The following is a 24,976-nucleotide window of genomic DNA, read 5'->3' on the forward strand; positions in this document are numbered from 1 at the left end:
TACCCCAGGCTTACATGATCCTATCTCCTCAGCAGCCCTTTTTGGCTTATTTCCTTCTATTTTCCCGCTGCTGGTCTGAAATTTTAGGTTCATATGGCACATAAGTTGTGAAGAATATCATTAAAAGGGTCTAAAGCAACATAGAAAGTCATTTGCAGTTGTTCTCCAACATCTTTTGGCCACTTTTTCATTTTTCCTCTCAAAAAAAAATGCATCCCATGCCTTGATTTCAGTAAAAAAACAAAAACCCAAGCCATGGCCATGAGAAGATACTGAATAGAGAAGGACTCACGAATGCAGCCATCAGTAGCTCTCACTGGAACACCATAGGGACGATAGTAACCTTTTGCACACTTTTCACAGTTAATACCAGCTGTGTTATGCTATGTGAAATAGAACAAAAGGAGAATATGAGATAAAAAAGGGAACTTGGAAGAATTAAGAAACAATAACATCCTTTTCACTTTTTCTATATACAACTAAGAAAGGATCAGCACAGGAAAAAAGAAAATTGGGACAGCATTCATCATTTGGTGTTATTTAACCACCTGTTCTCATAGATTTCTGAATCATGGTGTTCTTACACAAAACAGCTGAATTTTATATTTGAAGCATTATAAAAAAAAGCTATTGAAAAAATATCTAGGGGAAAAAAATCTCTTTTCCCTATCACATGATATTGCTTTTTATGCTATCTCTTATCATAACATATATATCATTCAGGCAACTGCAGCATGATTTTTTCCTCATACTATATATTACTATTTTGAATACCTTATGTCTAAAAAAAGGAAAAAAAAGTAAGTAATTTGAACTACAGCAAAAATATGTAACTCCCCAGTAAACACAGTCCCTGTGTATTTAAATTTGTGCAGCAAGCCTTGGTTTGAGTGGACCACTGGTCCAGACGATTTCCAGAGGTCCCTTCTATTATTCTGTGCTTTTTCAATACCTATAAGCTTCCTTCTTTGTATAGCCTACACCCTCCTTTATTTCTGCTGATCAGGGAGACCCCTCTGTTTTGCTGCAGGAAGGAACCAGATGGCCTGAACTGGGATTTTATTTGGTAAGTTTTACTTCCTTCTGTTACGCAGGGAAATGGCAGAGTTTGTAATCACAGTAAAGGGAATTTTTGTAGTTGATTTAATTATTTAATTGTGTGACTTTGTTTCAATCACACAAGACTGAGCATAAATACAATTTATATGTCTTTTATACATGAACAAGTAGTGCTGTATAATGTAAATTATTTTCAAACACCTTTTTCCTGCTTTGAATACAAGTAACACTACCAGATAAATGGAGCTACCCAGACTGGTCAGACTCCAAACAATTGGTGTGGACACAGTCCCTCTTCAGTAGCCCTTATTTAAATGCCATCTATTTAAAGTGACCAAAATGATCTTATTACCTGGCAGTTAATGCAGACTCCTCCTCCTTCATAATGCCCATGGATGTTTAAGCTTTGTCGACGCTGATCAACACTAGCATCATAGTAACAATCAGTGGCATGTCCATGGCAATTGCAAGCTGAAAATGTATTATTCCAAATCAGCTTTCTTTATAATGCTGGAATTCAGTTATGCAGCAGAGGTTAAAAAGCTTAGATTTTTTCATGCATTTATACAGTCGGGTATGCTGGAGCATGTTCAAATGCACATATTTACCTATCAAAAACTGGACTTTCATACCAGAAACATGGTTAGATCATGAAGACACAAAGAGAACACATGCTGCTAGGCTTATCAGAGGAGGCAACAGTTGTACCATCTCAGAACTATGTTTATGGATAAATGTGAACCAGGAAGCTCCAGAAGAATGGTCTCAGCAGTTTTTAAAAATTATCAAAACCATGTTCAAATGCTTATTCTATTTTTACATGCCTAAAAACTACTCCTGGCTGAAGCTGTGTGCACTAAATCATCATTTAAATAAACAATTACAGATAAGCTATAAACATTTGAATAATACTACACCAAAGAACTCTTATACTCAGTCACAGAGTCAGATAAACCAGCAACCTTGGCTATACATTAGCCCAGCTGTTGTCTTCTGAATGAAGAAGTTTTAAGTGCATTTTGCTTCCTGAAAATTATGGATTCAAAAAGAATTATGATTTAAAGAAGTATGGTATGAAGAACAATGATACCACCACCAATAATAATATATTATTATAATCTAGAAAAGGATAAAAATAGGTGACTGAGATAACTAATTTCCCTATGTATAGTTGTTTATAGTCTCAGCTGTGGTAATTTTTACTTTGGGTGGTTTGTGGTTAGCTCTTTTCCTTTACTTTTCCCTTCTATTAAGCCAAATAAAGGTAACAGCTGAATTCACAGTGGCTCTGAATCCATCTCTACATCATACACATTCTGCTCTACTTATAACTCTTTCTAACAGAGGTTAATATTGCAGTGCTCAGAAGAGATTAAGAGATAACTGTGAGGCTTCGCTTGCAGACACATCAGTCTCACAGATGCCTTAGCCTAGTAACTTTATCCATGGAAAACATCTGAAATAAATACATACTGCTCTATCCACCAGTGGCCTCATACTATGTTTTATCTTTTGCAAAATGACCTAGCAACATAAATTCCAGAGCCAGCCCAATGTTCATGCCTTGCTCACAGAAGAGAATTAACCTCAAATATAGCTCCAAACTTCAACTAGTTCCTACAAACACAGTTACAGTTAAGGGTGATGGGTTTACCCAGAAAACAATTTATGTAATTTTCTATAGATCAGTTATGTGTATCTCATCTTACTTAAAACTAATCTCTTCTCGTTGGTCATGTAAAAATCTGCCTGTCTTCACTGAAATCTTTCAGAGCTATAATATAACTCTGAGTAGGAATCAACCATAACAACAAGCAAACAGAATAGATCAAAGGGCAGGGCCATGGTTTTGCCAAAAACTCATCCTACATCTTTTTTTTTTTTAATGATCTGGTCTTATTTCCTTGCTGGAAAGGAACAAGAGGAATTTTTATTGTTTTTTTGAAAGAATGCAGGAAGCAAGAAAGGCTTCCCCGGGCATCTGGGTGCTAAGTGAGCTTTCAATTGTTCCATTGCTCCAGGGCAACCTTCCCAGGAAATTACTGAAGTTTCGGCTTCATAAAGCTATGTCTTGGTGTTTAAGGAAATCCTCTCTTCATCTGGACCAGGGGAGAAGATCCTCTGGAAGGTAAATGGCTCCTGAAAGTACCTCAAAAAAGAAGGGCCCTGGCCCTGCTTTCTTCAGAGGAGGGAAGTGCACGGGAAGTAATCCTTCCAAGTACCTGGCACAACTGGGAGCATGACTCAGGGACAACTGATTCTCCATGCCTTGCTACATGATCAAACAGGCAGGAGAAGGGAAACTGGATCATTCTCTGTATCTCCTCTATATCTTTATATCTGAACAGGTTTGGGCAAGGAAACATTTTCCTAGAAATTACCAACAACACAGCTGAGATGGTAGCCTGCCATCAGGTTCCCTTATGGTCTGCTGAGAGGAGCAACACTGGTTGAGAGTGGGTTCCCTGGCCAGGCTGTGATAGCTCGTGAAGAAGATCTTTGGGGTTTTTATTCATATATTTCTTCAAGAAAACAAAACATTGCACAAATAGATGAGAACATTTAAAAAATATATATATATACATACAAGGTAAATAAAAATATAAATGTTCCTTGCCTCTAGGGCCAAACCACGTGTGAGCTCACAAGTATGTTCTTCTAACAGTGACAGGAAATTGTTTGATTATAATACTAGCATTTACTCTCACAGGGGAATAAAACCCCCTCCTCTACCTCATCAAGCATCTTACTCCTTTGGGCCACTTGCTGATCCGTTCAGTACTGGGTAACATAGCAAAAGGTTGGGCTTATCCCTACAGGCTCACACCAACCTTTTTCAATCAGTTTCTCTCAAGGGACCTCAGGCTTCTGGGAAGCTTAACGAGGTTGCTTTAATTCCTTCACTACTGGCTCCCAGGAAAAGAGGTCTGCACCTGGCAAATGCTCTCAACAAATCACCTCAAACTGCTAGGAGCAATCCATACTAGTTAGAAGCGAAGTCATTTTGGCTCAAAATCTTGTCAATGATCTTCTATAAACTCATTCTTTTAAAAACATGACATTATTTATGTTCTTTGTCTATCTCTTTCTTGGCAGAAAATGTTTTCATTTCAAAGAGGAGAATTTAAATGAGGTTTCAAATCTTGTCCAAAAGATGTGTCCCAACGTGCCTATCTCCTATTGAACATTTTAATCACAGCCCCTGCCCCCACCAACACCCAGTGTTTTAGTACTGCAGTTTTATTAAACAAGCCATCTCTTTATTCCTCAAACTAATTATATAGGTGCATCTCTTTGGCTTTCAAATAAGGTTCCTCTCTTAACGGTTTGTGCCCACTGGCTACACTACTCTCAGGAAAGGCAGACAAGGAAAATAAATTAGGCCAGACACAAAGGAAAGTGCAGACTGCCAACATATTTATTAAGAATAAGATGTGCACAGAGATGGCAACACTGTCTATATCACGCTCACTGGTTTCTGGCCAGAAGAATGCAAAACACCCACGTGTAACAGTAGGTACCCCTCCATCAAAAGAGGGTCCATGCACTACTTTCTTTAACAGAAGTATGAAACATGGGGGAGGTGGGAGAGGGATCAATAGGCTTCACCAGCTTGACTACTAAGTCTGTGGGTCTAAAGCACTCCAAACTCCCAACTACAAGCATGGGAAACAATGCAAGTGTGGAATTGCCAGAATTCCCCAGCAGGATCACCTTTGTGCCCCTTGGTCACCAAGGAGCAACCATCAGCAGGAGAAGGGATGGCAGCTACAGTGCCTGTATGCAGTTGCAGCCTTGAGCATCTGTCTGCAGTCTGAACACCAAGAGGCTGGGTGACAAGGAGGAAAACTTTGAAGTTGTATAAGATGCCTATGGTCTCTGCTCTGCTCGGGGGGAGCCACACAATCTGTCAGCAGACAGCTATGACTAGGGAGAGATGCTGACTCTGTACTGCAGGAAGGCTTCAAATTTTGTCATGTAATATTCTCACACAAATTACTATTTTCACTGTTTATTGAAGAACGTAAGTAATATTCACTGCATAACCTATTCCTTGTTGTTATATGGAAAGAATTTTCTCAGTAAAGAAAAAAGGTATTAAAACAAGCAATGTGCTAATTATGTTCCATGAACACTTATGCTACAGCTAATTTATACCTTCTTGTCAACGTCCTTTTTAACCCAGCATCTTTTAGGCTACTCACGTTCACATATGTTTGTGCTCCCAGCTGTTGCAGGTTGCCACTGTTTCTGGTTATATCCAGGGCAGCAGTGATCACAGGTTTCCCCACAAGTGTTGTGCTGACATTCACACTGAAACCTACAGAAAGGAAAGGCTCTTATTCTACTGAAGCTGTATTTTTTCTTTTTTTCTTAACTATATCAGAGTCCAAGACTTACATGGAGTGTGAAAAGACAAGGCATAAGCTCACATATAAAGAGGTCAAATAGTAATACCAGAACGTTTTGGAATTTTCCTAAAATTCTTCATGATTTATTGCTTTAACCATGTGATTATGAGTTTATTAACACAGATTACTTATGAAGAACATTTATAGAACATTTAATAGGCTGGATTATGAAACTTCATTCTAGCATATTAAATCAAGGTGATATACAGCAGTTTAGGATGTATCCTTTTTAAAATTCATTCTGAGGCTCAAGCTTTGACCTAGAGTAAATCAAAATGTTTATCACCTTTATATGCATGTTTTCAGCACTTTTCATTATGCTTTCTTTGTAATAATTTTAGTAGTGCTTTTAATAAACCAAGAACATAACTTCACTTTGTATTTTTAAAACAGAGCACACTAATCATCAACAAAATCTAGGGTTTTGTTTTGTTGTTTGGTTTTTTTTAATTTAGCTGAATAGCCTACTTAAAGGTCAGGCTCTCATTATAGTCTAGGTCTTACTATCATGTATAGTAACTGAATCACAGGAGGAATTAAGAGACTCAAGAGGCTTTTTCCAGCATTCCTCTCTTATCTGTGTAGTCTAATAACCATGGTGCAGTAAAATTTTTGAGTATAACTATCCTCTTCCCTTAGATTTCACTCTTTTTGTACTTTATTTTCTCTAGCACAGACATCTAGAAAAGAGGCACCAATCTCCACACTTACTATTCACTAAAACACAACTGAAAACATTGCATTGCCCTGATAAAAGCTTGTTTCAATGCCATCATGGATATTTAAAATATGTTTTAGACAGCCTCATTGTTCACAGTCACTTCCCTGTAGCAGACGAGACAAGAAAACTGATGCAACTCCTTGTGACAACGATATGGAGATCATAAACTTCACAGAGAAAGGGAATAGTTCATTCAGTTTGGTTTTATTTTTTGTAGTAATGATCAAGAGCCATTGGATCTTGACTGATCTCAGTAATTAAATAATGCTGAATATCTCGAGGAAGTTTGCTAACTTTCTTCTTGAGTTGAGCTTCTAATTCCTGCTGCTGTAAGGTGCTACCAAGCCATGTTTTCCAAAAAGAACTAAGGAGTTCTAAGAAATTATTAAATCTGCCAAAATCTTATTTCAATTTAAAAGAAAAAAAACTAAGACTTTTTATTGTTATATTTCATATACAGTTGCTCTTGACATTTTCTTGTCAATCAATACCAGAGTCTAGGTTTTTTTTAAATATAGTGAAAAATCCCTGTAAGGCTATATAATTCTATGATAGAAAAGGTCATGTGAAACCATTCATGTACTGTTTTTCTCATATTAAATTCATACTTTGCTCACTTTACTTACTGGTATTGGTTTTCAGCGCTCTTTGCATTACACACTTCAGCATGGCCATGGCAAACACATCGACCACCAATACTGATGTCCTTTATACTGTAGTAATACTATGGAACAAGCACAAGAAGTACGTATAAGTCTTTTTGCTCACTCACATTACATCAGAAATATCAACATCAGATTGTTAAATCTTGCTTATCATAATTTTAAAAGCATGAGAAGTTTCACTGGGGAACTTCTCAATGTGTATATAATGTGTGTATAACGAAAACACGTTATTCTGATATACTTATGGTATGAAAATGGCATGCGCAGTAAAAAGTAAAAGCTTTCAGTGTTTTCACCACAGATAGAAATGATTACTGTGACTCTTGACAACCTATTTGACAGTAGATTTTTGTATAACAGTCTTCACAACTCTGTTTATAGTTTCATACAGCTTCGCAGAGCTACACCTTACTACTGAAAGTAATTGTCCTGTCACTGGTCAGTAGTAAGCCAAATTAGCAATAGGCCAAAGGGATTAATAGGCCAAAGGGATTAATAAGCCAAATTTCCACAGTGTAGACATTAAACATAATCTATGTAATTCAGTGTGTCATGAACTCAAACCTGTAACAGGGGAAGACAGGCTTCCCCTTGGAAGTGGGGGACAGCAGAACAGAACTGGGTTTCATAAGTTTCTACAGTAAGTTTAACAGAGATTCTCCTTAAGAATATTTACTATTTCCTAGACTTGGAAGGTCTCTACAATGAAACCTTGCACTTTGTTTTAACAATTCAATAAAACACCTGACATTTTGTTCAGCTATCCTACATCTCGTGGCTATGATAACATCAGAAGTTCCTCACACTAAAGCTGTGCTGCTTGCCAAGTAAGCTAAATACTGCATTTACATCTGCCTGTGAGCAACATCATAAAATTTACTTAAGGCAATAAAAGGTACTTAATGGGAGTGCTAACAAGTAACTGGAATAGCTTTATGGTTTTCAGTGCAGAAACCCTCACACACATTTGTGCAGTGCCTCACCCCAGGGTTTCCTCCAATTGTTACTGAATCTTCATTTTAAATGACAAGGTTAAAAATAACAATACAATATAAAGTCTGCAATCTCTCCAAGTATATGAATTTCTAAGCAGCATTCCCTTGAGGGAGCTGAGTTTCCTTGAATTTCTCCAGTGAATGGGAGTGGGACTTTGGCCTTCAAGCTCTTGGACAGCCCTAAACCCACTGAAAACACCTAGGCATCTTGGAAGATTTGTGGAAAGACAGCAACTTTTGAGCACACCCTTTGATTCCTGCTCCTTCGGAAACTCAAGTACCACTTCTTGAAGGTTTTTCTTTGAATAAACAAAGGAAATTAGTATCAAATAATGCTGAAGAGATTTAGTTCCTCAGTTCTGTATAATATAGTTTAAAAGATTTCCACTTTGGCTCCTTATAACTCCCATAATGCATCCAACTTCTTTTCATATCCAAAAAGAGCGAAAGAAGACTGTTACAAAATCATTTATCATTACGTCCCCCTCACAAATCTGTGCTGACCCAGTTACCTTCTTGTCTCAAACAAACCTGGAGAGGTGGGTCACTGCGAATTTCGATTGTTAAGATGTTGCACATTTAAAACATTCAGGTCATTTTTTCATCTCTAACCTGTTGAATATGATTGTTGAGTGTATTTCAGTGAAAACAATACTTACTCTACGGGTTACAGTTGGGTCTCGTTGTGCTTTCGATATCAAGTGTCCAAGAAGTGTATTTGTTCTGAGGAAATGAAGGCGGATGTTTGTTGCTTTTGTGAATTCTCGAAGACTAGGGGAATAAGTGAAGTTTTTTGCTCCGGGGCGGCCATTTACCAAAGATACTACAATCTAACACAGAATAAAGCGTATTTTCGTTAAAATATATTGACTGCAAGTGTCGGCAGCAGCACAGAGCAAAATCAATAAAAGAATCCAAAAACTTACTATTGTTTCTGAACATATTTGTAGTAACAACTACACATTTCACACTGAAGCCAGGACACTGGGAAAAAATAGTGATGTTAGTCTTGGACCCTCCTGAATTCTCATCACCCATATGACACAGCAAAAAAAAAGAAGTGCCTTTATCCGTTTTGAAAACAAGTATAACACACAAAAAGTATGTGCTTTAATAGGAAAAAAACAATAGGAATAGTCGCAAGCAGTTATATTAACAGTGGATAGTGTCAATGGGAGTTTTGCCTGAGTAAAAACATCAGGTTTTGGCTGTTTCCCAAAGCACATTTATTTTTGGGTTAAGGCACAAACGTTCCTGGAAAATATTATTGTTACCAGGTCCAGTGCTTGGGAGCGTATTAATGGTCTTTTGGAAGAAAGTACACAGTGTTGCTTTAGAAAATCCCCTCACATGGAGGGAGGTTTATCTGACTCTCAAAACAAGGGCACCAGTGCTTTTTTATTCTTTTAAAGAAACAGATGCAGGCAACCTAGCAAGCATGAACCTCTATGAAATTAACAATCTAGTCTGCATGTACAGGGCTCAGTTAGAGACTTTCATTGGCAACAGCAGCGTTCTTCTATGGCAATTATTCTTTACAATATTTTATTAGGAAGATTTTACAGATATTTTATCAAACAAATTCTACTTTAAAAGACAACTACAGTCCCAGTTGTACATGCTCATAACTCTGGATAACTCCTGAGGAGCTCAGATCTAGATTCTAACTACGTCAGCATAAAAGGAGAATGTCAGCAGGAGCCATAGATAGCCAGGAGTTTAAAATTCATTCAAATAATAAAAGCCACAGTTCTGCATAGCAAGAAACAATGGCTAAAATTAGAACATTTTCCAAATATCTATTATATTATAAGCATGTAGCATTTTTATAATTATTTTTCTTAAATAGCTACTTATTCTTGAATGGCAATTATCTGTTTCTACAGTCTTTATTTCCATGAGCAATTGTGATGTAGTAAGTTCTGCAATGTACATGGGAAACATTCAGAAAACACGGTCAGCACCTTCAAACGCATATGGCTAAAGTGAGGTGTGTAAATCATGATAAAAATCAATACAGGTGACTCTGAGCAGCACCTACCGCCACAGGGAATGGTGAAAGTTAGGAGGAGCCAGCTCACCCTCCAAAAATCTCACCAGCTACTTCAGTGCTTGGTTATGGACTCATTACTGTAGATTCAAGCTGTCATAGCTGAAACATTCCTTCCAGTTTAAGTTTTTATTAAAACAGCAAACTGCTAAAACTGATGCTGTTTGCTTCCAGCATTACATATTGTTTTCCTAAAAAAGCACTTACCTCTCCATTTTCAAGAGGCAGAATGCGAGAGTAGTCTGTAGTGCAAAGGACATCACTGTCACTCCTCACCGGAAGATTGGCTTCCTTTCCGAAGTGCTGCAAGCAATCTGCTTTGGAGTCTAGTCAAGTGAGAACAAAATTATTATTACAAGTGAAAATAAACACTATTGTTCGAATTTAAAATAATGAAGAAGTATCCCTATTGAGGTAAATTCTCCCCGTAACTGAATAATAACAGTGATTGTGTCGCTCAGCACAGAAAAATGGAAATTCCTAAAACCGAAGAATTTCTCATCCTAAGCAATTCAGTGGTGGCTGACAAGATATGGTGCAATATTTCTCATATCATCACAAAAAAGAAGCAATAGCACGTATTCCAAGATTTTGCATTTGTAATTCACTTTGATTTTTGCAAGGAACTCAAGGGTCCCATGGGATGAAGGTACTGAGGTTCTGACATAGCCAAAACCCAAGATAAACAAAACAAAAGAATTCCTAACAGACTGAAATATATTCATGGCCTGAGTTACTTTCAAAATATCAAATTCATTTTTAGTTACACTCTTTCCACTAATTCATTGTGGATAACTAAGACAACAAAAATGTATCTGACATTCATGTCTTCACTGCAGCTGAAAACTTTAGCAAGCCCAAGATCCGATTCTGCTGCTTCTGGGTGAATGATTAAATAAACCTGTCCACAAAAGAGAAGTGGCACAAGGATTGATACTCACGAGCAAAATATTGCCAAGGAGTGTAAGTTCTTCCAAAGTCCACTGATCTTTCTAAGATCCAGAGATCTGGACGAGGAGAATTTGCAAACTTGATAAGGATATAGGCAACATGGAAGAGCTGGTAACAGAATATACACAGATCTTATCAGCAGCTTTTTGAACTCTATAGAAGTACCAGAATACTAAAATTAAGGCAAATAAATACATTTTCTTTAGTGTACAGTGAGAAGGTTATCCTCTGCAGTTTCATTCCATTTAAATAATAGGACAGATTCTCAGCTGGCTACCTCATCTGGCAACATGTTCCAATACATTAGGAAAGCTGCAATAACACTGTGTTAAATGATATCTCTTTCATTTCAGAACAGCTCTGTTTTGCACATGATCAATTGTTTGGGTGTGTTAAGGGTACCATAGCTGGAATTTACCCTGCCAACACAACACAGCCTGACAATCACTGAGTTCACCTCTTGTGATACTAAATTAGCTACCTAAATGGCCAGACAGTATCTGCACATGGAAAAATAACTTACCACACAACAGTATCATGCAGAGTAAGTGGCAGACATCCTGTTGGCAGAACCAGGTCAGAGCCCAGAACTATACACAATGACTGCACAGGTGGAGTAATGCACTTGAATTACCAATGGAAATGAAATTACCGGCTGTCAGAAATAAATGAATACTTTGGGGGCTGTGGCAAGATTTGTTGAGTTTCTGATACATTTTGCCTAACTTCCTCTACTTGACTGGCAAGTTTCAGAGTAGGGATATGGGCCATACAGACATTCTATGTCATCCAGTGTGGCCATTCAGTGTGAAGACTGGTATCCTCCCAGGAAAGCATAGTAGTTCTGAAATCCCAAAGGCAGTGTTTTATGTTCCTGCTCTTGGCCAGCTGAATCTTTCAGGAGGTATTGCCCAGTTCAAACCTTGCACTGGGCAGGCAACTATCCATTAATAATCTTGCTTCCCCTATGTTTTAAGGTCTTTGGGAATCCCATCCTTACATATATGTTAACAAGTGTGAATAACACACTGTGTGTTGGTCGATACACATTTAATCAAGACAAATGGTTTAGAAATCTCAAAAGGAAGCAAAGGACACATACAGAAAAGGCTTTGCCTTCTTAAGGGCCCAGATGCCTATAGTAATGTGGAATCACTACAACAATGTCCTTCTACCTACTCTCCAAAAAAGCAGTTGACATCTGCTTCAGCTTGTCATACAGTTATTATACGCTTTTACACAGATGCTACTCAAAGTGCTGACACAGCCAGTTTTGTCCAGTCTCTCATAACAGGTGATACCTTCTCATAAGCATGAACAAAATAGTAGTAGTGAATTCTATTTCCACAGTGCTTCCACATTGCTGAAGGAATACAAGACAAGCTTACTGACACCAGTGTTAGCCTGAACTATATGTTTTAGATAAGAATCTAATGAAAAAAGTGGCCAAAATGAAGGCATAGAATCATAGAATCATAGAAGAAAAAGACCTTTAAGATCATCAAGTCCAACCATTACCCCAGGGCTACAAAGGCCATCAATAAACCATGTCACTAAGGCCCTTATTTACATGGTTTTTGAACACTTACAGGAATGGTGATTTCAACACTTTCCTAGGAAGCCTGCTCAATACGTCATTACTCTCTCTTTAAAGAAATTTAGAATCATAGAACCATAGACTCATAGAACAGTTAGGGTTGGAAAGAACCTTAAGATCATCCAGTTCCAACCCCCCTGCCATGGGCAGGGACACCTCACACTAAACCTTGTCACTCAAGGCTCTGTCCAACCTGGCCTTGAACACTGCCAGGGATGGAGCATTCACAACTTCCTTGGGCAACCCATTCCAGTGCCTCACCACCCTAACAGTAAAGAACTTCCTCCTTATATACAATCTAAACTTCCCCCATTTAAGTTTTAACCCATTCCCCCTTGTCCTATCACTACAGTCCCCAATTAAGAATCCACCCCCGGAATCCCTATAGCCCCCCTTAAGATACTGGAAGGCTGCTATGAGGTCTCCACGCAGCCTTCTCTTCTCCAGGCTGAACAGCCCCAACTTTCTCAGCCTGTCTTCATACGGGAGGTGCTCCAGTCCCCTGATCATCCTCGTGGCCCTCCTCTGGACTTGTTCCAACAGTTCCATGTCCTTTTTATGTTGAGGACACCAGAACCGCACACAGTACTCCAATTTCTCCTAATATCCAATCTAAAACTCTCCTGGCTGCAGGCAAATATCCTTATGTTAAATTTATGGTTGAGTTTTCCTCCTCCCCTCTTCAATAAAAGTACTCATTTGGACATTACATTCCATTGTAGCCCTTTAATTTACAACAATGACTATTAATATCACTACGTAAAAGCTATTCAACATATTAGTACACAAGGCTTCACTGAGCCAAATCTTTCAACACTATAATATTGCCATAAAAGCGCAATAAAAAAATCACAAACCAACACTTTTTGAAGTGTAACAGTTAGACATTTCTTTTTCATCATAGACTATCATGCTATCCTGAAACTTCATCTCCCTCAGAAGACAGAGTTCAGCAAAATACCTGGGGGAGTATCACTGTAAAACCTGCTGAGCATTAAGCAAGCCAAAGATGAGGGAACACCTGCTAAAATTAGGCAATCCAAAGAGTCAGGGGAAGGGCAATAATCTTCAGTCAAACATTCTGCATTCAGAAGTTTAAAATATGTTAAAAAACTACGTTCGGAAAATCAGGGCCAAATAAAGGTATAAACGAGACTTCATTTGATCCAAATATTTTAAACAAGTTGGGAATAGCCACTGTATAAGCAGGTCTGTTAGCAGGATAGACACTGCCTCGGGGATCAACATTATAATTATTCAGGACTGTGATTGATTAGAAATGTAAATATAGTACAGAAAGTCAAGGAAGTAAAGCAGGCCTTTTGCTTAAAGGTTTTTTTGCTTTTTCTCATATTACAAAGTACAGCAAAATAAGCATTTTTCTAGGAGAAATTTGACATCGCAAAGGGATTTTGACTTTCAAATTCACCCCTACCTCTGGTGTAACAGAAGCAGCAGCAGGTGGGTGCTCTGTTCCAAATACATAGTAGTGAGCACTCAAACTTCCATCATAGTGCAAATATTCAATTAAATATTGTCATCAGACCATGGTAAAGGCTCCACTGGGACTCTGCTCTTAGTCTTAAAGATGTAATGGCAGGAATGCAGCAGATTAAAAGCTATTGACACTGCACTAAGTTCTGCTTCCTCTAATTGTCAGTATTTGATGATCAATTTACAACTCATTGCTTCTCTGCACACGCATATTACTTTTTGTGAGGTTTTGCACATGCACAAATAATTGCATATTTTGTTTGCAGAAAGAAGGTGCATTATGTCAAAATAAAGAATAAGATGTCTGCTCTAAGAGGAAAACTACATCTCTACTATATTTTCAATGTAGCAGCCTGTGGTTCTGCAAGGCATGCTTCTAACTCTAAGAACACTTCTTCCTTAAAAGCCAAAACCTCCATTTCAGCTCACTTGAGGGGGAATTTCATTCTGAAAATGTCTGCCTCTGTCAACTATTGAGAAAGTCTGCATGACTAGCATACACTAAGCTCTTCATTTTTATGACCCTGAAATAAGGTAAGGTGAATTGGGGTCTCAGCACTTATCAGTTCACTTTAATAGACTTACTCTGCCACAGCATTTCACTTTCTTCTTCATTATTAGTATTGTACACTCCTGTATGAATTTGGGCTATGAAAATACTAGGCAAAATGTCAAAAGTAAATCTCCATCCACCAACTAAAATCATCCCTTCCTGATATCAGGACCTGAAGTAATTTTGTCCTTTGTCTTGGGTTTTCCTCATTTCCAAGTCAGGGAGGTCAGAGTCGTCTTTTCAAGTGGTACCAGAGTAAAGAGAAACACACAATCTCAAGCTAAGAAATCCTTTAGTAAGTACAAGAATTCTAGCACATAGTGGTTGGTCTCCAAGGAGCCCCAGGAGAAGAGGACACCCAGTTCATATCCTTCCTCTGGAGGAAGCAGGTCTGTCAGAAGTTTACTCAACATATAAAAGATAAGGTGTCTGTCAGTAGGTTCTCCAAAGTAGCTAACGAGTACACAGTGGGAATAGAAGTTTTGGATGGAGCAATGTGCTACACACATGGATGATGATGCACAAGTGTCGATCACAAATATGCTGAAATACACCACAAGACAAATTCCAGCCTGCAACCTAAACCTGCATCTTACAGAGACCGTGACTGATGCAAACAGCTCAGAAAGTAAGGTCTGCTTTACTGGGAGGTGATTGCTTTCCCATGTCTATTCGTAACACCCTGCTCTGCATTCAGTGTCCCTACTCTATATGTCCAGCCTGAAAAGCACACTTCCCTACAGTTTCCTGGGAAAGAATGAGTGAGAAATTCACTTCACAGGAGCACAAAGCACAAGGGGATGCAACACTACTCAACTCTACAGTGTAACAAAAAGAGCAACAGAACTCAGAGAAAGGTCCAAAAACTGTGCGTTAAGCTAATGTGGATGCCGTGGCCTAGAAATTCATCAGCTTCTACACAGCTCCTCCTTCTTTTGTGGTACAGTGGAGAAAAGGAATCAAGAAAACAGGCATGATATTAATTTAATTAATAGAAATACAAAATCAAAAATCACAGCATTTTAGTTTAACTACTGATATTCTCCATCTCAAGTTGTCTGGTCGTTCTGCTCTGCTCCTTTACTGGATCCAAGAACTCTGAATTAAGGTATCCTCAAACTGAGAATCAACCCAGTCATGTGCGGACAGGAGCATTAAGATCCCATGAGATAGAAGATGTAAAATAATTTGCACTTGTATTCCCAAAAATAATGGCAGCTGAGTCTCACAGAGAAACATTTTCTTCAGTGATTCTTCCCCCTGCAGTCAACTCAATGGAATGGCCATTCAAAAAACCCTGTCCTACATAATCAGTCAACAGTTACTGCTGTCTAAAACATATATGCATATGTACATGTGTATTTTGCAGTCCCCAGCATATATTTATAGATGTATGTTTTCAGCTGGTGTGAACTGAAGAGCATAACTAATTTCACTGGATGAGAGCCCAATTATGACAGCTGAGAATCTGTCCCTAGGACTTAAAATACAAATGCAGAAGCTTTACTGTTAGCTACTTGTCTATTGCCTGCACAGGAAATACGGGTGTTAGTGTTACTGTCACATTATTAATCCATGATACACTGGTTTTGCTGTCCCTTTCCTTTTAGACCACATTATCAGTATTTTTCTGTGTATCTGGAAGATATTAGTGGATGATAGTAAAACCAGAAGGACTCCAAAGGCAAAAGCAGACTCCAAACATTATTCTTAAAATGTATGTATAGTAAGAGATCATGAAAGCTCTTTCTATGCTCATGGAAGAGGAGAATATGAAATGGAACCTAAAGCCCCTATGTCATTTGAGCAGTCTCCTGTAACCTCAGGTTAAAGTGTTACAGTGCCTGTGCAAGAACACACACAGTCACTCAATCTGCAAGATACCAGTGGCAAGATACCATGTCACCAAAATTCCTGAAAGAAAATTATTGTTTTCTTAAAGTTAACTTAAATTAAAGAAGAAAAAAATACAGAACATAAACCAGACAAAAAGCTGTGGTGCTGGAATTTAAAATCATCAGTTCCAACATCTCTCCCAATTGCATATAAATGCAGGATTTGATCAAACCTTACCCAATAGCTCATGCACTTACCTGTCCCAGATCTAAAGTGACATTGACTTCGTTGTACTTCAAGCCCATAGAAAGAGGAGGACTTTGCCACCAGCGCTCTGTGCCATCAATTGCGTTGGTTACAGGGTGAGCTTTATTGGGATCAGCAGCATTGCAATAATCACAAAACTGTCCCTGTAAAACAGTAAGTTAAAAAGATGGTCTCAGCTGAAAACTTATGCACTGCAGGTGCATGATGTTGTTAATTGAGATTCTGGACTAGAACACTGACTGAAAATTGAGCTATTTTGGTTTTCATATTATATAGGGTATTTTTCAATATATAAACAATTCCCCTGATGATTAAATTACACACTGGTACCCTGAAACACACTGACTTTTATGTTAAAAACTAAAATTTCAGAATTCTCTGTAAGTAAACTATACTAAATCTTTATTAATGAATTTATTGATATTTTGGTGAAATTACCTACATTACATCTGCAGGGGTGCCTGCAGGAAATTAACAAAACAAAGCTCCTTAAAACTTAATTAGATCATCAAACGGATTTTCTCCAATTCTCCTAAAAGACCATGAAATATCCACATACGTACATAGGCTGATATTAATAAAACCATCCAAAATACTCTGTTACCTGTCTATAAGTTTGGTGCTACAATTTTACAACGCTGCTTTCATTTTTTTCATGCCATTATAACACATTCTGAATCAGAGACTTCTGAGCAATACATACTTATGGAAAATGCAATGGACCCTATAGACTGTTCGCTTAAAGTTTCCCTTTAAAGTATCCCGTTGTACCTTCATTTGCAGAAGTTACCACCCAATTTCCAGTCCACAAGCAAAGCCATACTCTGGAGATGCCCTGATAATCTCTCTTTAGTAGTCTGTAAAGCTTTTTATACTCTTCTGTACAGTTGTGATTACTAAACCTCAGGAAACTTAATTGCCTTTTAATCTGGTATCCTGGCTTGCTCCACAAGCAGTATTTTTATCTTTAAGAAACTGCATTTTACAGTCTACCAACATAAGTGCTGAAGAATGACAACTAGTTATTAAGGGATCTTTCTAGTGTCCCATTCACTTCTTAATCCAGTTACTGGGTGGAAATGATCAAAAAAGATGCTAAATTGTGCCAGGCACAGATCTTTGTAGAACCCCAATAGGAAAAAAAAGGCATTTTAATTGAATGGCAATACACCTTTAATGATTACTGCAGCTGCTCAGTTCCTTAATCCATTCAACCTGTGAGGTGCTGACACTGCGCTGGACTCCTGTTTTAAATAAGGCAACATTTGCATCATTCCTTTTACCAAGTAAGCATATTTTCACCAAAGAGATGTGACAAATCTTCTGTTGTTTCCACAACCCATGGGGCATGAGGTGTATTCCTACATTTCAGGTATTAACAGAATCCCATATAACTGCCATTATTTTGTTTGTCACTGCTGTCAAACTAACCAGGGTAAAGTAACTGGAGCAATAGTACTTGTTCACTTTTAATAGGGGAGTAACACTAGGGCTCTCGCATTCTTGCTGGGTATAGTCTTGCAAGCTTAGTGAATTTAAGATGCTTACCTCTAGCAGAATTTGTTTAACATATACCATAGCTACTAATACTTTGGAAACTACTTCATCCTTCTCATGTGATACAAATACACCATCTTGTGTCTTCCAAATACAAAACATAGATGCTCACCAAATATTTCTGCATCAGTATTAATAATTTCAGCATCTGCATCAAGCAGTGGTCCATCCTCATCCTGCTCTTTTGGAAAGCGTGGAATATGATGTTTCCAAGAAGATATGTCTACCCTTAGCTATATTGATGCAGCACTGCAGGTGTCAACCTGGCTGAGGGTTAACACTTGAGAATGTAAAGAGCTGTATAGAGACTTACTAAATCCTCAAGTACATATGTTGGTTAACTATGTCTGGGGTCATGTTACAATGCAATTCTCCTCCATCTCTGTTAGAGAATGTGGTTTGGCTGACTTTCATGCAAACTACAATATGCCAGGACACGACTGGATTCAGATACAGTTTGCTGCAGCAGATACCACATCAGTCCATGCTAGCTACAGACAGTGTTGCCAGTTTTTACAGTGACTATAAAGAACATTATGTCACTATCTGCAAAATCCATACACTGAGAGATCAATCTGTGCACCAGTAACTGCAGTTGCCACCACATCAAAGCATCTTTCCTGACAAACGTATACTTGGAGTTCTGACATATATATGTTACAGCAGTTCAAGCTTCCCCAGATAGCTTTATAATGTGCATGAAACATGGTCTTTAGATTTACATTCACGTCCACAATGATCAGGATGGAAATACACAGGAAACAGTTGCTGCTGCAGCAGTTTCAGCTCAGATCTGGAAGCAGCCTCAAAGAAAGGCTAAATGAGTAGCCAACAATGGTGAGTATTAAATACAAGGGTTACATTGACATACACCTATGTGATTTCAGCACACCAGAGCACTTGATCTGAACTCAAGATACCATCTTTTTCTTTTGGAGCACGTAATTCAAAGAGTTCCATTGCAACAGCTGGAGTTTCGGTTATTTAAAGTACATTCCAGCAATGCTGCCAACAAGGCAGCAAAACGAAAAATGAAAGAAATTATTGGACAGAGCAGCCTTCCCTACTCCCCACTGGCAGTATCTCAGGCACACCATGCTCCATGCATCTGCTACAGGACACGTCTCCATTCCAGGAGACTGGGCCTCTGGATTTTGTTTGACTTTGGCTGCAGTTCATCAGCAGGCAGGTGTGCATTTGCTGGTGACCTTGTTACCCTCCTTTGCCCTGGTTCTCCTGAGTGAAGGAGAAAACTGGAACTGCATGAAGGAGTTTGCTCAAATATGCCGGTGTAGACCAGAGACATCCAGGGATGAAAATATCTTGCCTGTAAGTTATAGAATATGACAACAATGAAGGATTTGTTCGCTATTTAATACCTAGCAGTTCTGTGCCCACTGCCAGGGCAGGACAGGAATGCAGTTAAACTTTAATTCACACCCGGACACCGCTGCACACAGATTGGCAGACAAAGCCAGGCATGCCATTTATCTATCTGCTGCTGAAATATTCTACAGTGCCATGCATCTCTTCACTCAGCACCGTTCTTATTAAGTTATTGTCCCACCTGCCAATGTGCTAAACAAGGGAAATACACTGCTTCCCACAGGTTATGTCCAGCACTGCCTCAGGAGACTCATGGATTGAACTGCCCATGAAGGGACTGTCCACCCCATAGGTCACCTTGCAGAAGAGCTTTAAATGACCTCTAAGCTCTCTTTCTGGATTTGATGAGTACTACAGGTTTCATGAAAAGATACATCACAAGTAGTGACAAGCTAGATGAGACAAGCCAATGGCAGAACAGTGGAAATAAAGCTGGGGCTTCTCTTCCTGTCTTTGCCTTATTTTCAGTGTTCAGGATAGCACTGGCAACAGGACTGTCTGCTCCTGTTATCAGAATGAGGATCCCCCTTCATGCCTTCTTTTCAGTTTCCTTATTCATAGAGCAACAGCCACAGTCCAGCCTTGTAGAAACTCCAGAAATGAGTGACCCAGGTTTATGGTGTTGTTTTAACTTGAACTGGCCTGACATAGTGGATATTACACCTATCACATCATGTAAGTGTCTGACCTTCCCTCAGGCTCGTAAGAAGCAACATGTGAATACTTACACTGATTTTAAATCCTTCTATGTAAGCTCAGCTTCTGTGCTTAATGCACTTCTCTCCCATTTCCCATGAAAGAAGAGTTTCTCTTTATGTACAGTGGTTTTGGACTTGTGAGGTGGTGTAGCTTGAGAATACCTACATTGTGCTGTTATCGTGTGTTCTGTAGCTGGATTTCCCTGATCTTTTGAAAGCCTTTCCAACCCTTCTTGAACCACAACAACTATTGGTAAACCACAGGAGTATTCATGTTATGTATCTCAATGGGGCTTTGTTAAAACTGGAAAGAGACACTGCTGTATCCATGCTTACACAAATGCTGTAAGAGGCACAACATGTTTCCTTGTGCCAAGGCTAAGCTATCAGTAGTCCTGGGAACTTGAATCAGGCAAGAACCATAACTGCCCTCTAACCTAGGACCTGTAAGGCTAAATATTTTAAAAGAAAAATATTTTAAAAGAAAAATATTTAAAACACACACACATCCCTTTTTACCCCCTTCTTATATATAGCAAGCCCTCATTTCCAGTGTTAGTTTATACAAACAATTACAAAAACCATTGATGCAATGTGCATCACACAAGAGACTTCTTTCTGCTTTGCCTGACATATTTATTTGATGTTTGCTTTGGCTGATTTTTGTTATACTGTGATTTCTGATATTCCAAGGCATGTTAGTATGAGATTTCACTGCAGTACTGGTCTACAGCATGTTGGTGAGAGATCATTAGGCTTGCTTGAATAGCTTGAACAAGCTGGTGGCATGGCTTGTTTCAGGCAACTTAAAAAATTGGGATGGATGCCTAAACTTCAGAGGTGTGTTAGAGAAAAAAGCAGTGTTCTGATTATCACAACCTTGTTGTAACTTTAGTTTAAGCCTGTAACATCCTGTGACCCAGTCTTCCTATTAGTAAATAGTGCATTACTCAGCCTGTAAGCACCTCCAAAGCACTTCAAGCATTTTCTAACTGAGAGCACTACATAGATGTACAGTAAACTGAGATCCCATGGTGAGGCAGGGAGGCATGGCAGAGAGGAGTTCAGGGCAAAGCACACTGCTGGCTGTGGCTAACGAACTGCGAAACCAGGCTGTGTAGTAGTCCATGCTCCCTTCTGGCACATGACAAGCAGGATGTATGCTGCACCTTCTTAGTCCTCTCCCCCTCTCTTGAGCAACTCTCTCTATTAAAAAATGAGAAGGAAAACTTTGTTATCCATAGCAACCTCTTCTTCAAGCAGATATCAGTGGTTATTTCACTACTAAAATGTACAAACACTTCCTAAGACTTCAAAAGACTAATCCTTCTTGCAAGATGCTAAAAAATTACTTGCATTCTTTCTGTATTGCCATGAGTCATAAAGTGGACCTTCAAGCTTTTTAATTCTCTTTCAGTTTGCAGTTTCATTGTGGCTCTCTTCTCCTCCCACCAAGAAAGAATACAAATAAAATCATTTTGGAAGATCTGAGGCTTTAGGAAAGTCCCCCCTTTAGCAAAGTCCTGATCAAACTGATACTGAACATCCATCAAGTACATCACAGAATTTGGTGCATTTGTTGCTCCTTCCTTACCCTCTCACAGACATGTTCATACAAGTTTCTATCAAAGGAAAAACATATTTCCATTAACCCTTTGCCAGGAGTTTTACCGTTTATTGTTGTCTTGTGACTGGCACAATGCATGTGTAATGATCTTATGCTACGAGAGAACGCTGACATCCTCACTGCCCTGTGTGCATGCATGCCCTGTCAGACTCCCAAGGAATCTCTGCCTTTCTCCTACAAGCAGTGCAAGGCACAGAGAATGGATCTCACACACAGTGCTTGTAAAATACCCCCAGTCCACCTGGCTAAAACTGCAGCTCTTCTCCCGCCGCTCCCTGGAAAGATGCCCGCTCTCCAGGGAGAGGCTGCCACTGCAGGACGTCCCCATCCATAGCCCCGTAGGTTCGCTACTTTACTCCCAGAGGCATCACGTTGCTCACTGCGGCCAAGCGCTGGGACCACAAACGCCGCTCGGCTTTAGCCGCTCCAGGCGAGGACTAGCGGCTCACGGCAGCCCAGGGAGCCGCCCGAGCAGCGGAGGAGCAGGGGTACAAGGGTTAGAGGGAGTAGGGAGGACAGGAGATGTAAGGGGCATAAGAGGGCTGCCGGGACACCTGAGGGCGGATGTGCGGGCAGAAGCGCCGCTGCCAGACTCCATTCCTGCCCAGCGCTTCCCCTGCGAGGGATCCCGCTGGCCCATGCCTCCCTCCTCTCCCTTATGAGAAAACGAGACCACACACCCCACGGTAACACCAGCACCCCTGGAGGATACCCCCGGGCACACACACGTACAACCTCCGCCACTCCGCGGCGCCGGGACGGGGAGCCGGGTGCGAGGGAACGGGTATCCCGGCGCCGCGACCGCTGTCCATCCCGCCCGGTTACCTGGATGGCTTGCCCGAGGGGGGCTGCTGCCGGCCCCCCCACCAGCTTGCAGTACAGCTCCGAGCGGCTGCCGCCCGCCGCCTCCCCGCAGGTGGCCGTTGCCCAGATGCTGGCTTTGGCGGCCAGGTTGAAGTACGGCGGGTGGAGGCTGCGCTCCGGTCCCGCGGGAGCCGGAGGGCTCCTGCTGTGCGGGGCAGAGGGCGAGGAGCTGCGGGAGGAGCGCCCAGAGAAGCGGGGAGCCCGGCGGCGCGGCCATCGTGAGCCGGGCGCTGCCCCACCGCCCCGGGGCGGCCCGACAGCGGCGGTGGGCGGGCGGGACGGGACGGGACGGGACGGGACGGGAGGCGGCAGGAGGAGGCAGGGGCTGCCCGTGTTCTGCCAGCGCCTCCCCGCCTGCTGCCTGACTGCGGGGCGCGGGATGGGGCGGAGCGAGAGGCAACCCCTGGGCCGCTCCCCCGGGGAGTGGGGGAAAGGAAGGGAAAGGAAGGGTCTCCGGGCTGTCGGTGTTGCTCCAGGGATGTGCCCCGACTTCCAGATACCTGGATATGCCTAAGGGTAACACCCCTCCCCGGTCACGGCACGGCTTAGCAGGAGCTTTCTGATCCTCCCCTTCCTCTTTAAGTGTGGGGGTTCATATTGGTGGCAGACCGTGAAAGAAACCTCAGAGCATCTAAACCCTCGTAAGCCCGTCATGTCATATACAAGCAGCTTTCTCTTCACTGCAGGGGTATCTCTACACAAGGTACATATACCCTGCTTCTATCAGCAAGTCCTTGAAAAAGGCGCCCTGCGTAGCATGTGCTGCAGGAATCGCAACTCCTCTTACCTTGTTCAGCACTCTGAGGATGCTGGTAACTGCAGTACAAGCCACCCCACTGCAATGCTCAGCCACTGCCCTCAGCTCCTTGTGAAATGGGTGTTCCTGCTCATACATGGCAGACAATGAACCTCCTGTCTTTGTAAAGGTATTTGGCATAGGCTTTACATAACACAGAAACAGGGGGGAAAGTTGGGGAGGGAGAAGGAAGCCTAAAAACGGTGTCATCCTTATCAGGAGTTGCACTGCTTAATGGCATTGCTATCCAAAGTTTCATACCCATTCACATTTCCAACCCACCACATGCTCAGACATCAGGTGTTCAGTTCTCTCAATACAACTTGCAGGATTCAGGCACATAGATATGGTTAGATACCTATAATATTTGAATAGTGACTCATGTGAGTAGCAAAGTATTTCATAACTTTATGAGGGCTTTGCTACCTGGCACACAGCACTAGCGAGGGAGATCCCTGGTGTACTGTTTCAGGAAGCACCAGCCACAAACTATTGATTTTTGTCTGCAAGAACATATCACCACCCTTGGTTTTGTGCCACTATGGCTTTAGCACACCACAGAGACATATCTGTGGGAGACAATTTTTGTGTCCTCCATACTTGGCTTTCATAAATGTAGCATGCTGCCAATTCAAATATATCAGATTTGGCGTTTCTAACCGTAAGTGCTTTCAATTTCTAGAGCAACTGAAAAATACCCTCCTTTTCCAATTGTGGTATTGTGGAAAATAAATCGTCTTACTGCCTGTGTCCATCATATTGCTTCCTGCAATACTTTGTACTTCATTTAACTATGAGAAGTCTGAATACAAAGAAGCAATGCCATCTTCAGATGTTCCATTAAACAAAATGCCATGCTATCAGATAAGATATTCACTGGTCTTTTCAACCTGTTGCTTGAAAATCATAAGTATATCCTGGAGTATATAATTTTTTACAAATGGAGATCTCCAAGTACCTGATGTAAGCAGCTTTTAAGTCCAGAGCAAGCAAGCTCTCACAAAGGCCTGCCATTGGTTCACTTGCTGAGTGTAAAATCATAGATTCAAAGCATCAGAGAATGGTTTCCTTGTCCTCTGTTTTGTTAGAGGAATTAAATCAAATTGAATAAAAGCTGAGCAAAGCATGTTCCTGGTAGAAAAGAACTGCTTGGGTACTTTATGGGAAGTCCATTATAAAGTACAATATTAAGAGAAACTGATGAAAAATACAATTATGAATATTAGAAAATCATCTCAATCTCTTTAAGAATAATCAGATTACCTCCAAGCTGGACATTCAGTCAGCAACCTCCTTCTGCTCCTGTTTATTTCCAACAAGCCATTAAAGATTTTCTCATCTTCAACAAGAAATTTGCTGTTTTGCACAGTATTTGGGGAAATTAATTTACTCTGGTTATCCTGTACATTCCTACAAACTCTACTCATTGTTGATTTTAATGACAAGGC

General features: G+C 40.4%; 1 protein-coding gene across 1 annotated transcript in view; it reads right to left on the reverse strand.

The window, feature by feature from the left end:
* Positions 1–22,949, reverse strand: part of LAMA3 (laminin subunit alpha 3) — a 105,498-nt gene extending 82,549 nt beyond the window's left edge. The window contains 10 exon segments of the mRNA XM_031052907.2: positions 293–383; positions 1,412–1,530; positions 5,265–5,380; positions 6,819–6,916; positions 8,512–8,682; positions 10,110–10,228; positions 10,844–10,961; positions 16,591–16,743; positions 22,694–22,843; positions 22,845–22,949. Of these exon segments, the coding sequence (XP_030908767.2) occupies positions 293–383; positions 1,412–1,530; positions 5,265–5,380; positions 6,819–6,916; positions 8,512–8,682; positions 10,110–10,228; positions 10,844–10,961; positions 16,591–16,743; positions 22,694–22,843; positions 22,845–22,949 (1,240 nt within the window).
* Positions 22,950–24,976: the final 2,027 nt, after the last annotated feature.

Source organism: Melopsittacus undulatus, chromosome 1 (genome assembly GCF_012275295.1).
Source record: "Melopsittacus undulatus isolate bMelUnd1 chromosome 1, bMelUnd1.mat.Z, whole genome shotgun sequence".
Classification (NCBI taxonomy): domain Eukaryota; kingdom Metazoa; phylum Chordata; class Aves; order Psittaciformes; family Psittaculidae; genus Melopsittacus; species Melopsittacus undulatus.